This window comes from Volvox carteri (assembly GCF_000143455.1).
Source record: "Volvox carteri f. nagariensis unplaced genomic scaffold VOLCAscaffold_78, whole genome shotgun sequence".
NCBI classification, from domain to species: domain Eukaryota; kingdom Viridiplantae; phylum Chlorophyta; class Chlorophyceae; order Chlamydomonadales; family Volvocaceae; genus Volvox; species Volvox carteri.
Window position 1 is genome coordinate 416785 of NW_003307621.1, and position 11428 is coordinate 428212.

Below are 11428 nucleotides of genomic sequence, written 5' to 3' on the forward strand. Positions count from 1 at the left end.
GGGGGGGGGGGGAAACTGGTCGGGGGGTCACACGGGGTCAGATTACCCCGCAGATGTCCAATAGGGGGTGGGGTTTTGCTCGTGTTGCCTCCTTGTGTGTATGTACTTATGTCAGCTTGGATGGGGGTAGACGTCTATCCCCGCTTGAAGAAGGTGGGTTGGTAAGGGTGCGTCGCATGGGTTACGGCAGGTTGTCCTGCCTTATGTATGTTTTAGGGTTTGGAGTGTGTGTGTGTGTGTGTGTGTTCATGTGTTTTTGCTTTTTGCGGGCCGGTGAGCCACATCGGCCTTCGCCTGGGTGGGGACCTAAGGTTGTTGTAAGGGGTGTGCTACAGAAACGATGAAGGAGGACCGCAAGCAGAAACGTAGTTGGGTTATAGGTCGCTGTTTCCAGGTCGAAACAGAGGTTTGCCCACGAGATTGGTTCAGAGGTCAGACCAGGTTAGTGATTCAGGCGGTTAGTGGTTCAGGCGGTTAGTGGTTCAGGCGGGTAAAATCAGGTCACATCAGTTAGGGTGTCATTGCCTTTTATGCTTTTTTGTGTTGAGGTGTGTAGATGTCGGTGTTGGGAAGACGGGAGAGTGCAGTGTTTACGTATGTGTCTACGTATTGTTGTACCGCTCTGTGCGTTCTGCTGGCTGGATGGGGGGGGGAGGGAAAGAGCGCCAACCCCCTCCCCCCCTCTCTCCCTCCCTCTTTAGTGGCATCTGGGAAAGTCGATGGCGGTGGTGGCGGCGGTGGTGGTGGTGGTGGTGGATTGATGATGGCAGAGGCGGAGGATGAGTCGTATCGCCGTGTTTGGTTTGGTTTGGTTGGTTGGTTGGTTGGTTCGGTGGGCAGTACATGATCGCCGGTATCGCTGTGGATTTGGAGTTAGTTGCGTGGAAGGACTAATGGGACGAAGGCTGTTGGTTGGGAGGAGGGAGAAGGCGGGGAGGGGGAGTGATTGGCTGCATGACGAGAGATAGTGCCCTGGGGGGGTTGGCGCGGAGGAGGAATTAGTGAAATGCGGCCAATCTTCTTTTACTGTTGACGGGGTCCTATTTCCTATCCTGCCCGTGTCCCTACCTATCGCTCTTCTTGTGTTTCAATTGTTCAATAGCTGCGAGAAAGAAGTGGTTTGTGTCAAATGTGTTCAGTGTGTCTGGGTCACGTTGAAGGAACGAGAAGGAGGTGTGTGTGCTGTGGTTACGGGCCAGCGGCCGTATCCGTCCCGGGTAATGCCAGAAAACATTGTGTTGGAAAGAGGGAATAGGGGGGTGCGTATGTATGTATGCATGTATATCTGTCTGTGTATGCATTTGTTGCCCGATCAGTGTTGAAAACGCTATTTGAGTTTTTTCGAATGTGTTGTGGTCACATGCTGTACCCCATGCACGGCATGGAAGACCGTACAAAATCATTCTCAGTGGAGGGCCGAGATAGAGCCCTGCCCTGTGCCGCCAGTTGCGGTGTTGGGAGGGACTGGGGGACTTGGATGCGTGTGATGTGTGTGTGGAGGGGGGGGGAGGTGAAACCTTGGGGACGTGAAAGAGATGGAGAGAGGATAATTTGGTGCACCTACCGTTGCATGGTACGGCACGGTTTGTTTTCGTTGTCATTTTTTCGGTTGCAAGGAGAGGTGTCAGGGTTTTAGGAAGATAGACCGATGGAGGGTCGAGGGGCTGTAGCAAAGCAGTACTGCTGCACTACATTATAGGGCATTATGGCAGAAGCAATAAAACGACAAAGTAAGAACGAACCCCGGTCGGGTGGTTAGGGGACACCTCTCTTCCCGAAACGAACCACTTCAAGTTGTTGGCATCATATTGGCACATTATTCTTTCGCCTGCAGATAGAGGAAACTCAGCGGCAACGTAGTACAGTATTTTTACGAAGTGCGAATGGCAACATCTATCTGCTGTGTCTGCTTGCCGGGCACAGATGAAAGGCACACTGCCCTGGCCCTTTCCTAAACGGTATCATCATAACGGTATAGTATCCTGCTGGCCAAACTAAGGACAAGAAACAAACCGAGATTCTCAAATAAGCAAAATTTGTCTCATTAGCTATTAGCTATTATTTTCCATTTTTCCAGGAAAACTATAATTATAATCTCGGCATGGTTCCCAAGGACCTGAAGGAACTGAGCTAATATCTCCTTGTAGTAAGAAATGTAAAAGCAGATTATCTCATCCATTCAGCGCGGTTCAGAGCGGTTGGGTCTGGTTGCAGTTATGTTGGTTGGTTGGGCAAGTTTGCTGTTGTGTTGGTTGGTTGGTTGGGCAAGTTTGCTGTTGTGTTGGTTGGTTGGTTGGGCAAGCATTATCTATGTGAAAAGTGCTCTTCCTTTATCTGTTGCGCTAGGGGGCTGAGTTCCCTAATGTGCAGCCGCAGCAGTCCGTCCATAAGTAAACCCGACTTCGGTATCACACTGATACAAGCCGCGGCCATAGTTGAACGAACTGAACGGCATTCGCTACCAGTTCAACCTTTCCATTTACTGAAGCACGGAATCTATTGTGTTGTAAATCGTAAGAGGGCCCGCTCCATGAGTACGTGATACTCGTGCCCTCACTGCTCTTTCAGCATTCGTCCCGTGCCGAGAGTCGTACCTCAGCGATTCGCAAATACAAAGAATTTTTCCTGCGTTGTCACTCCCTGCCTGCATCTCTGGTCCCTCAACTATAGCTACGACCAAAGGAGACCAGGACCGCGCCAACGTCAACAACAATGGTCCGAACTATACAATAGAGACCCGCAGTCAGCTAAGTGGGCTTCAGTTACAGCAAAATGCAGGTCTTAGGCTGAGGAAGTTGATCAGCCCGCAAGGATGGAGGACATCCCATGGGCGCTACATCCAAGTCCGCGATATGGTTTCCAGGCGATGGCGGCGGCGGCGGCGGCGGGTGCCGCCATCGGGAAACGACCCCGTATGGGAAAACGCGGAATCCCACCCCGCTGGCGCTGTGCGTAAGGCCCACGACAGCGTCCTATTACCCAGAGTGCCACTGCCAACGCCACCGCCGCCGTCGCTGCCGCCTGCACTGACACCGCTACTGCCGCCGACGACAATGGCGCTTCTTGCACCATCTCTCCTGAGCCCCATCTCTCGACCGTACGGCACATAAACAGGGGCGCAGACATCGTACCCGCTGCCTGTGCTGGGAATCTGCGGTACGGCATCAGCATCCAGGGCTGTGACACCGTCTGTCGTTCGTCGCGATGTGATACTGTCGCCGCCAATGCCGCTTACGTTTGCTGGGTGCGCAAGGCCTTCGACAAGCCCCCGGGGTGGAGCTTCAACCTGCGTCGCGACCGGTGCGTACGGCAGCTGGTTCGTTGGTCTGGCTGCCGCCGCCATTACCGCCGCACCTACCGGCGCCAGGCCCGATGGCGGCGGCGGCGGCGGCGGCGGCTCCGCGATGTCTGAGGGCCGCTGCGGCACCCGATTGACGCCGCATCCGTCCCGTACATCGCCGCTCGCTGTAACGCCTTCCGCCGCAGCGTCTGTCGGCGGTGATAGCTGTACGGGAGTTGTCGGCGGCGCTGGCGGCGACTGCGTGGCGACGGCGGCGGGAGAGGGGGCGGCGGTAGCAGTGGACGAGATCGATGACATTGACGTCAGCAACTGCCTGTGAGATCCGCCGCCGCCGCCGCCGCCCGACAAGGCGGGCGGGTGTTGGGCCCTGGCGGCGCCGTGAGGACTTGGATGGCAGCTTGGAAGCGACCTCACGGTTTGTGAGAAGGCGGAGAGGGTGGAGACGGCCGCACCCGACCACATGCTGAAGGGAGCTGCGGGGGAGGGAGAGAGGGAGGGGGGGAAGACGAGCAAAGGATTGGAGTTATGGAGGGGCGGCGGCGGGTAAACAGGCATGCAGTTCAGTACGGAAATGTGAACAACGGACGACACACGCGACCCAAATTGGGGAACCGTGACATTGGCGGCGGCTCCGCCGCCGCCGCTGCCGGATCGCGTCTGTTGCGGTGTCGTCTGATGCCGCTGCTGCTGAGACGCCAGCGGCGGCGGCGGTGGTGGCGGCGCGTCGCCTGCTTCCTCTCCCTCTCCCTCTCCGTCTTCCTCCACGACAGGGCATACCAGCCAGCCTCGCATACTGCCAACGCCGGAGCCGTACGTTCCCAACATCGAGTACGGCATAGGGATTTCCGACACTGGCGGCAGCTTTGACATCTCCGCCGAGTCGCCACTGCCGCCAAGGACGATCATGCCGCTGCCGAAAGCCCCCTCGCTCAAGCTGCCGCCGCTGGCCAAGCCGCCGCCGCCGCCGCCGCCGCTGCCGTAACTACCGAAATCCCCTCTGGGCCGCATGGGTGACGGCAACCGGGCTGACATTGGGTCGCTGGTGCCGTCTGCGCGGGGCGGCTGCTGCGATCAGGTGCCGTACAAAGCCCCATGGCTGCCGCCATGGTGCCGTACTTCTCACGGAACTTGTTACCTTTGCCAGCGCCGCCCAACGACTTGCCCGACTGGTTGCCGCTGCGGAACGCACTGGCGGGTGTTGTGGGAGCCGTGGCGGCGGCTGAGGCAGTGGCGGCGGCGGCGGCGGCGGCGGCGGCGGGAGCTTCAGCACTCGGCTCCACTTCCTCTTCGGCGCCGCCACTGCCTCCGTCGTCTTCATCATCTCCGTCGCCTCCGTCGCCGCCGCCAAGGGTAATGCCCTTCTCCGAGCCTTCATCATCTCCGCCGCCTCGCGCCTCCGCTGCCGCTGCGGCCTCCGTGCCCAGATCCTGGCGGAGGCGGAGTCGAAGCCCAGGAGACAGAGACACCCTCTCCGGCTCGGCTTCCCGGACATCACGGCATCCCGTTCCGATACCATCCTTTCCATCACGCAGCACGCCACGCACGTCATTGAGACGGCTGCCGCCACCACCCTGTAGCGCCCAAGTAGCGCGATCAGCGGCGGAAGGCGCCGCCGCCGTGGCTACACGGGCGCCGCCGTACAGTGAGGACGTGCCGCCACCGCCAGCTGTGAACCTTTTCGGCGACTTGGCGACTTCTCCAGCGACGGCAACAGCAGCGGTGTCGTACGACTGCCGGATACGCCAGGCCGCCCTCCTCCCCCTCCTGGTTCGACCTGTGATGGCGGTGGCTGCTGCTGCTGCGGCGGCGGCGGCGACGACGGCAGCTGCGGCGACGGCGACGGCGGCGGCTGCGGCGAGCCACTTCGCTGCTGTGGTTGCACAGGAATCACCGGCGCGCGCGCGGGGGCCAGGCGGCTGCCAGCTGTAGCAGCACCCGGTAGCCGCTCTCCGCCGCCGCCACCGCCGCCACCGCCTCCGCCACCGCCGCCAGTACCTCCCGACAGGTACGCCACAACGCCGCCGCCACCTCCGCTGACGTCGGACCTTGGTGCCTCTCAGCCGCCGCTTTCGCCGTCGCCGCCAACACCTCCGCCTGCCTCTGCTGCTGCGTCGTCGTCATCGTCGGCGGCGTCGGCGTCGGCGTCGGCATCGACCTTTCCCGGCTTGCAGCTGCGGCCTCAGCCCTGTAGATCCGCCGTACATGTTTTGCAACGTGGATACGACATATTCAGATCCGTACGACTCGGATAGCTGTTGAGTCAACATCTGCTGCTGCTCCGGCCGCTGCTGCTGCGGGACGCTGTTTCGCGACGGTGGCGGCGGCGTCACCGGCGGTGGTGGCTGTAGCCAGGATGCGGCGCTGAGCGAGCCGTCGCCTGTGTGCGCCAGCGCCGCCGCCAGGCTGGCCCGCGACGGCGGCGGCGGCGGCGGCGGCTGTTGCGACTGTAGCCCGGAATTCACTCCAGCTGACGGCACATTGGTGCCAATGGTGACGACTACAGCCGAGGTTGCGGCGGACGACGCTACAGAGGAAGACACGAGCGTGTTGGGCTGTAGCAGAAACGACCCACGGGTCCGTTCCTGCTGCTGCGAGAGCTGTAGCTGCGACTGAGAATCGAATTGCGAAACGGACTGCGAGCAGCGTGATCGAAGCTTGGCCTGTCGCAGCGCCGCTCTCAGCGCCGGTGGCACCATCATCCCCTCCCCCTCCCCCTCCCCCCGACTACCCCCACCCCCCAACCCCCACTTACTGGGCCCCCCACACACCCCGCAGCAATCGACCACCTCCCTTCCAGCCCCCACCTGCCGTATCGTGTTATCGTCCGCGTGTGCTGTAAACCCCGCGATGCCCTCTGAGCCCGCGGCCACCGCCGTCGCCGTCGTGGCGGCGGCGGCGTGGCGACGGCGGCGGCAGCGCTGACGTCATGACTTGGTACTCCATCGCCGACCGTCCCGAACCTGTAGCGGCGCCGCCGGCGGAGCTGTAGCTGACCTGTGCATTGCCGACGGAACCGGATCTTGGCGTGGACGAATCCGTAACCGGCGGCGTTTAGTGCCGCTGCTGCAGCGTGGTTGCTGATGCTGTTGTTGTTGTTGTTGTTGTTGTTGTTTGCCGCGGTAAGTCGGCGAGCAGGAACGCGCGCGGGGTGCGGGGTCGCAGGCGCCCCAACACCCCGGGAACTCCCCCGGTGGCAGATGGTACGGAGGCTGGTACGGCAGTGGCGGCGCCGGCGGTGGCGGCGAAGGGGCTGACGGTGGCGCCAATACTGCTCGCGGCGACGGCTTCCTGCCAGGTGCAACGCGGCGGCGGCGGCAGCGGTGCCGTCGGCGGCAGGTCCCTTGGCCGTACTTGCCTCTGCTCGACGGCTTCGCGTTGGAATGCTTGAACTGGGGCCTGTTCCTAATGACTAATAGCTCCTGCTGCTGCTGCTGCTGCTGCGCTAAGGCCTGCCGTTGCAGCTCTAAGGCTAAGGGAGTCGGTCGCGGCAGCGACAGCTGCGGACGATGACGAATCTTCGCGAATGGCGGGAAGCTGGCAAAGGTGCTGCGCGTTGGTGGCCGAAAGGTCCGAAGTGACGTTGAGGTGCGCTGGAAGGACCCATGGGGCAGCAATGCGCTGTGCCTCGGACTCGTCCGCAGTCGGTGCGAGCTCGAGCTGCTGCTGTTGCTAAGGAGGATCGCAGATGTGATTTGGCTTGCTGCTGGCAAAAGTTGCGGTGCTGGCGGCAATATCGGGGCGAGCGGCATTGCTTGGGGCGCCGCGCGAGACGCAACGACATAGCGCCGCTCCCATCCAATTCAAATATGATGGTAATATGGTATTCTGTGTGATGGTGTCCGGAAAGCGGAGGGCCAGACAAAGCGCTGCTGGCTGTTCGGTGGTTCAGCATGCAGCAGCCTACTACTTCACAAACGCCGCCGGCCGCGTGTAACTGGACGCACGCATAAAGCATGAAAGCGAAAGGAAGAGATGCGATGAGATATTTAGAGCTCCAAGTGTTGGTTAGATAGGTTTGTAAACGCTGTCTGGAGTCTGTGGAGTGAAATGCAAATGACCCTTGGTTCCGTGACATGGACATACGGCTACAACCCAGTTACCAAAATAATTCTCAAACGGGTAACACAATTTCAGTTAACAGAAGCAACAGATAATACCGAAAATAGCTGAAACACAACTTTACTTCACGTGAAACAACGGTGCTCGCACGCACCGAGACGCTCTCGGCTTTAAATTTCACATTGCAGAGCTGGCCACGATCCCTCCTCGATCATTCGAGCACTTTCGCTGTGTGAATTCATTCTCAGGAAAGATTTGTTGTTTGGGCCAAAGACCTTCCTCTTCGTGTCAGCAATGTTGATGGTGCAAAGCATAATTGAAAAACGTATGCTTTGTCGCGCAGTTACGCTATGATGGCAACTTCCATAGATTACGGTTGACCAAAGAGCTCTACTGGCCAAGGAGCTCTACTGTCTCCGCATCCTGTTCACTGCGATGTAAACCAACCAAGTTTGCGACGCTCTGCACTGCCGCATCATGGGGGTACGGCAGCCTGTGGAACGAGCCGTGTTACAGGTACATGAGTAGACGCTCATGTACCTGTGTGTGTGTGTGTGTGCTTGGGGGGAAGAAGGGGCGAAGGGTGGCTGTGAACAAGGTGGGTGGATGCGTTGGGAAGAGAGAGGGTGCTTGTGTGTGCGTGCGTGTGTCTGTGTGTGTGTAAGGTGGGGAGGACAGGATAACTCAAGGAGAAGGGGCCTCTTGTGATGAAAGCATGAATGACTTGCGCACCCTAATCGGGACGTGTGCTAGGGAGATGTTCGGCGTCGCATGGGGAAAGGTGAATTTTGTGAAGCGTGACTGGTGGAACGAGGACTGTGCCGCCGTGCGGAATGATATGATGAGTTTCCGTAAGGAGATCAGGGACTCCGCCTCGGGCAAGCTGCCGGACATTCATAGGGCTACCTGGACGGCCAAGCACCGTGTCTTTAAGAAGGCTACTAGGAAGGCAGCTATTCAGGAGACCGAATTGGAAAATATGCGGAGGAGGATTAAGGCCACCCTGTCCAACCCACGCGGCTTGTGGACATGGCAGCGTGGGGGAAAACCACCTCCTTGCTGGATCTCAGATATTAATGCTTTTACCGAGCATTTTTCCAAGGTGCTTAATGGTGCGGGAAACGCGAGGCAAGGCTGCAACGAGGGTATCCAGTTTAAATGGCAGGATGAGGACCGGGTGATGCACCGACAGGAATTAGTTGCTTGGCTTATAAGGATTAAACAGAGGGCGAAATTGTTAGCGGTCTCAAGGCTATGCGCAACATAGCCTGTCCGTGGGCCTGGAGGGAACCCCGGCCGAGTATTATAGGTACGCTATCAGGGAGAGTGAAGGGCAGCGGCCCGTGTTTGTGTTGGCGCCTTACTTAACGGTGCTATGCAACCGCATATACGGAGCTGAATATCCGCGAGCTGATTATTCACGACTAGCACCCTTTTCCCCGTATACAAAAAGGGGGGGACGCGTCCTGCTGCGACAGTTATCGGGGCATTGCGGTTGGGGGCCCACTATGCAAACATTACGCAATATCATCGGGAGGCGACTTATCAATTACTGTGAGGGCAACAGGCTACACGCCGGTAGCCAGGCTGGGTGTGGGCATGGTTATGGCACCGAGCACCACTTGTGTACCTGCATCAATACTACTAATATAACATCCATGGACCCCCAGCTTTTACGGACACACCCGCACGCAAGTGCGGGTTCCGCACGCAAGTGTGGAACTTGTAACTTGTTAGGGTTGAAAATCCTTCCGATGGTTCAAGGTAAAAGTGCCCCTAGTGGCAACAAGTGATAGGGAACGGAAATGTGGCGGGAAGGGGCTAACAGGCGAGGGTGAACGGGAGGGATATAGGGTGATAGGGAGCTGGGCGGCGCACGATCTCGCTGCTCACAGCAGTGCTGGGTGACAATGATGGTGCATCGATGGATGACCTCGAAAGAAGAAGCTACGGATGGCAGAGGAGCCGCGACCAACTCCGAGAACGGCAGAGGAGCCGCGACCAACTCCGAGAACGGCAGAGGAGCCGCGACCAACTCCGAGAACGGCAGAGGAGCCGCGACCAACTCCGAGAACGGCAGAGGAGCCGCGACCAACTCCGAGAACGGCAGAGGAGCCGCGACCAACTCCAGCCAGAAAGGTGCGACAATCGCCGGGATGACCGGCACAGCAAACACAGTTCCGAAACGCTGGCGAGACGCTGAAAAGAAGTCGGAAAAGCCTTTGGGGCGCGTTTCGGTTTGCGCTTGCCGTACTCGCTCCACGTGCTCCTCGTTGTCCTCCGCCTCCTCGTCTTCCGCCTCCTCCCTTGCGTGTATGCCAACAAATACACTCCACCGCGGCAACAGTGATATACGACCACCACCGCAGCCGCATTTTGCGACAGTGTGGTATGTGCGACTTGGAGGATGAGCACAGTATCGTCCTGAGACCTGTGGAGCAAGCCATAGACGTGTGCAGCAGGGTTTTGCGGCGGTCGTGTAGATACATGGTGCAGCTTACGCGGGGGTGGGGGGTGGGGGTATTACAGGGCTGGCTTCCAGCAGAGGGTATCAACGTGTAATGACACTGCAAAGGTTCCTGTCACGATTGACTTTGAAAATCCTTCAAGGTTCTCCTTTTCGGGGTTGATAAGATAAACCCACAGGTCGATGGTCGGAGCATAAGGCTTTGGGCACAGTACACGCGGCAACGCACACACACATACACATACACACACACACACACGCACACAAACACACACACACACACGCACACAAACACACACACACGCACACACACACACACACACACACACACACGCACGCACGCACACACACACACGCACGCACGCACGCACGCACACAGGTGAGATGTTTCCACGCGGGTGGCCACTGTCAGCCGCAGCTGCCTGCGCGGCCTCCGCTGCGCGCGCGCCCAGCCGTCCCCCTCCCACGCCGACAGCGGGCCCCTGCAGCCGCATGTACATGGTGGCGCGCCTGCACGCGCTGAACCAGGCTGACTTGCGCGCCGTCGCCCGTGATGCCCGCGACGCGCTCACCTGCGCGCTGCCCGCAGAGCTGGCACCGACGGCGACACGGCTGAGCGACGACACAGCCGTGCAGTTGGCGTGGCTGGCCGAGCAGAGCGCCAGCAGCGGCTCTTCGGGTGCAACAGTCGTCGCGCGAGCACATGCGATCGCCCTGATCGACAGCGCCGAGCTCGACGAGAACGAGTTCAAGCTGGCGCACCACATCATCGTGCGGCACCTGTACGGTGAGGCTCCGGCAACACAGGTACTGTGAGAGGCAACGCCCTGCTGTGCACACTGCCTGCCGAGCCGGTGCTGCGCGCGGGGCCCTGAAAGGCCCAAAGCAAAGGTGTATAAGAGAGACCTTCCGTGTGATGGAACCCTATCACTGTGTGTGCGCGCCCCCCGCCCCTCCCCCTCCTTGCTGGAGTGTACAGCATCTCGACATGTCTGATCAGGTGCAACAGCAGCCGCAGCCGCGCGCCGGGGAGCAGGCAGTGTTTTTTTTTAAGTAATATATTACTTTTTAGGAATAAATAGCCTTTTTGGCCTTTGGAAATAAGGAACAAAGTGAGGCCGATCCGTACATTTTCATTCCTTCAGCCAAAAACGTCCATTGCTGCCAGATTGCTCCGTAGTGTGCAGAATTTAGTATTATCGATCATAAAATAGATATGAGGGCCCGTAAGAAGGTCAAGCCCGTGAGTCAACGCGGCATAGCAGAATGTATGACCGGTCCTTCCATAGACAAACACGCAAAAGGCAACGACTTGAACGCCGAACAAACACAAAAACAGCAAGATAAGTCTGAAATTTTTCCTGATAAAGGCGTTTGGGACGGCGGTGCTGTTGTCGGTAATGCATCGGCAATGTTGCTGCCAGCGGCGACCGATGACACGGGCGCCATTACCCCTGCCTTCCATGGCGGTTGTGATCAGCATAAGCGCAAGCTGTCACCCAATCAGCTTGACAACAACGAATGCAGCGAGGCGCCCAACCCGAGCGCTCGCAGTGCCAAGCGGGCTCAGACACAGCGCATCCGCAAGGGCATGAGCGACG

The 11428-nt window shown here is 58.9% G+C and overlaps 2 protein-coding genes across 2 annotated transcripts in view; one reads left to right on the forward strand and one right to left on the reverse strand.

Annotated features, from left to right (window-relative positions):
- Window positions 1-8254, reverse strand: part of VOLCADRAFT_98876 (uncharacterized protein) — a gene marked incomplete at both ends in the record, with an annotated part of 9836 nt that extends 1582 nt beyond the window's left edge. The window contains 12 exons of the mRNA XM_002957729.1: window positions 844-905; window positions 3132-3286; window positions 3359-3538; window positions 3716-3774; window positions 3895-4298; window positions 4418-4872; window positions 5237-5399; window positions 5504-5934; window positions 6106-6153; window positions 6262-6847; window positions 7901-7947; window positions 8093-8254. Of these exons, the coding sequence (XP_002957775.1) occupies window positions 844-905; window positions 3132-3286; window positions 3359-3538; window positions 3716-3774; window positions 3895-4298; window positions 4418-4872; window positions 5237-5399; window positions 5504-5934; window positions 6106-6153; window positions 6262-6847; window positions 7901-7947; window positions 8093-8254 (2752 nt within the window). The remainder of the gene's footprint in view (window positions 1-843; window positions 906-3131; window positions 3287-3358; window positions 3539-3715; window positions 3775-3894; window positions 4299-4417; window positions 4873-5236; window positions 5400-5503; window positions 5935-6105; window positions 6154-6261; window positions 6848-7900; window positions 7948-8092) is intronic.
- A 1030-nt stretch (window positions 8255-9284) lies between these two features.
- Window positions 9285-9563, forward strand: VOLCADRAFT_68546 (uncharacterized protein; the record flags this gene model as incomplete). Its single annotated transcript, XM_002957702.1, has 1 exon — window positions 9285-9563. One exon carries the CDS (start codon window positions 9285-9287, stop codon window positions 9561-9563), a length of 279 nt encoding a protein of 92 aa, XP_002957748.1.
- Window positions 9564-11428: the final 1865 nt, after the last annotated feature.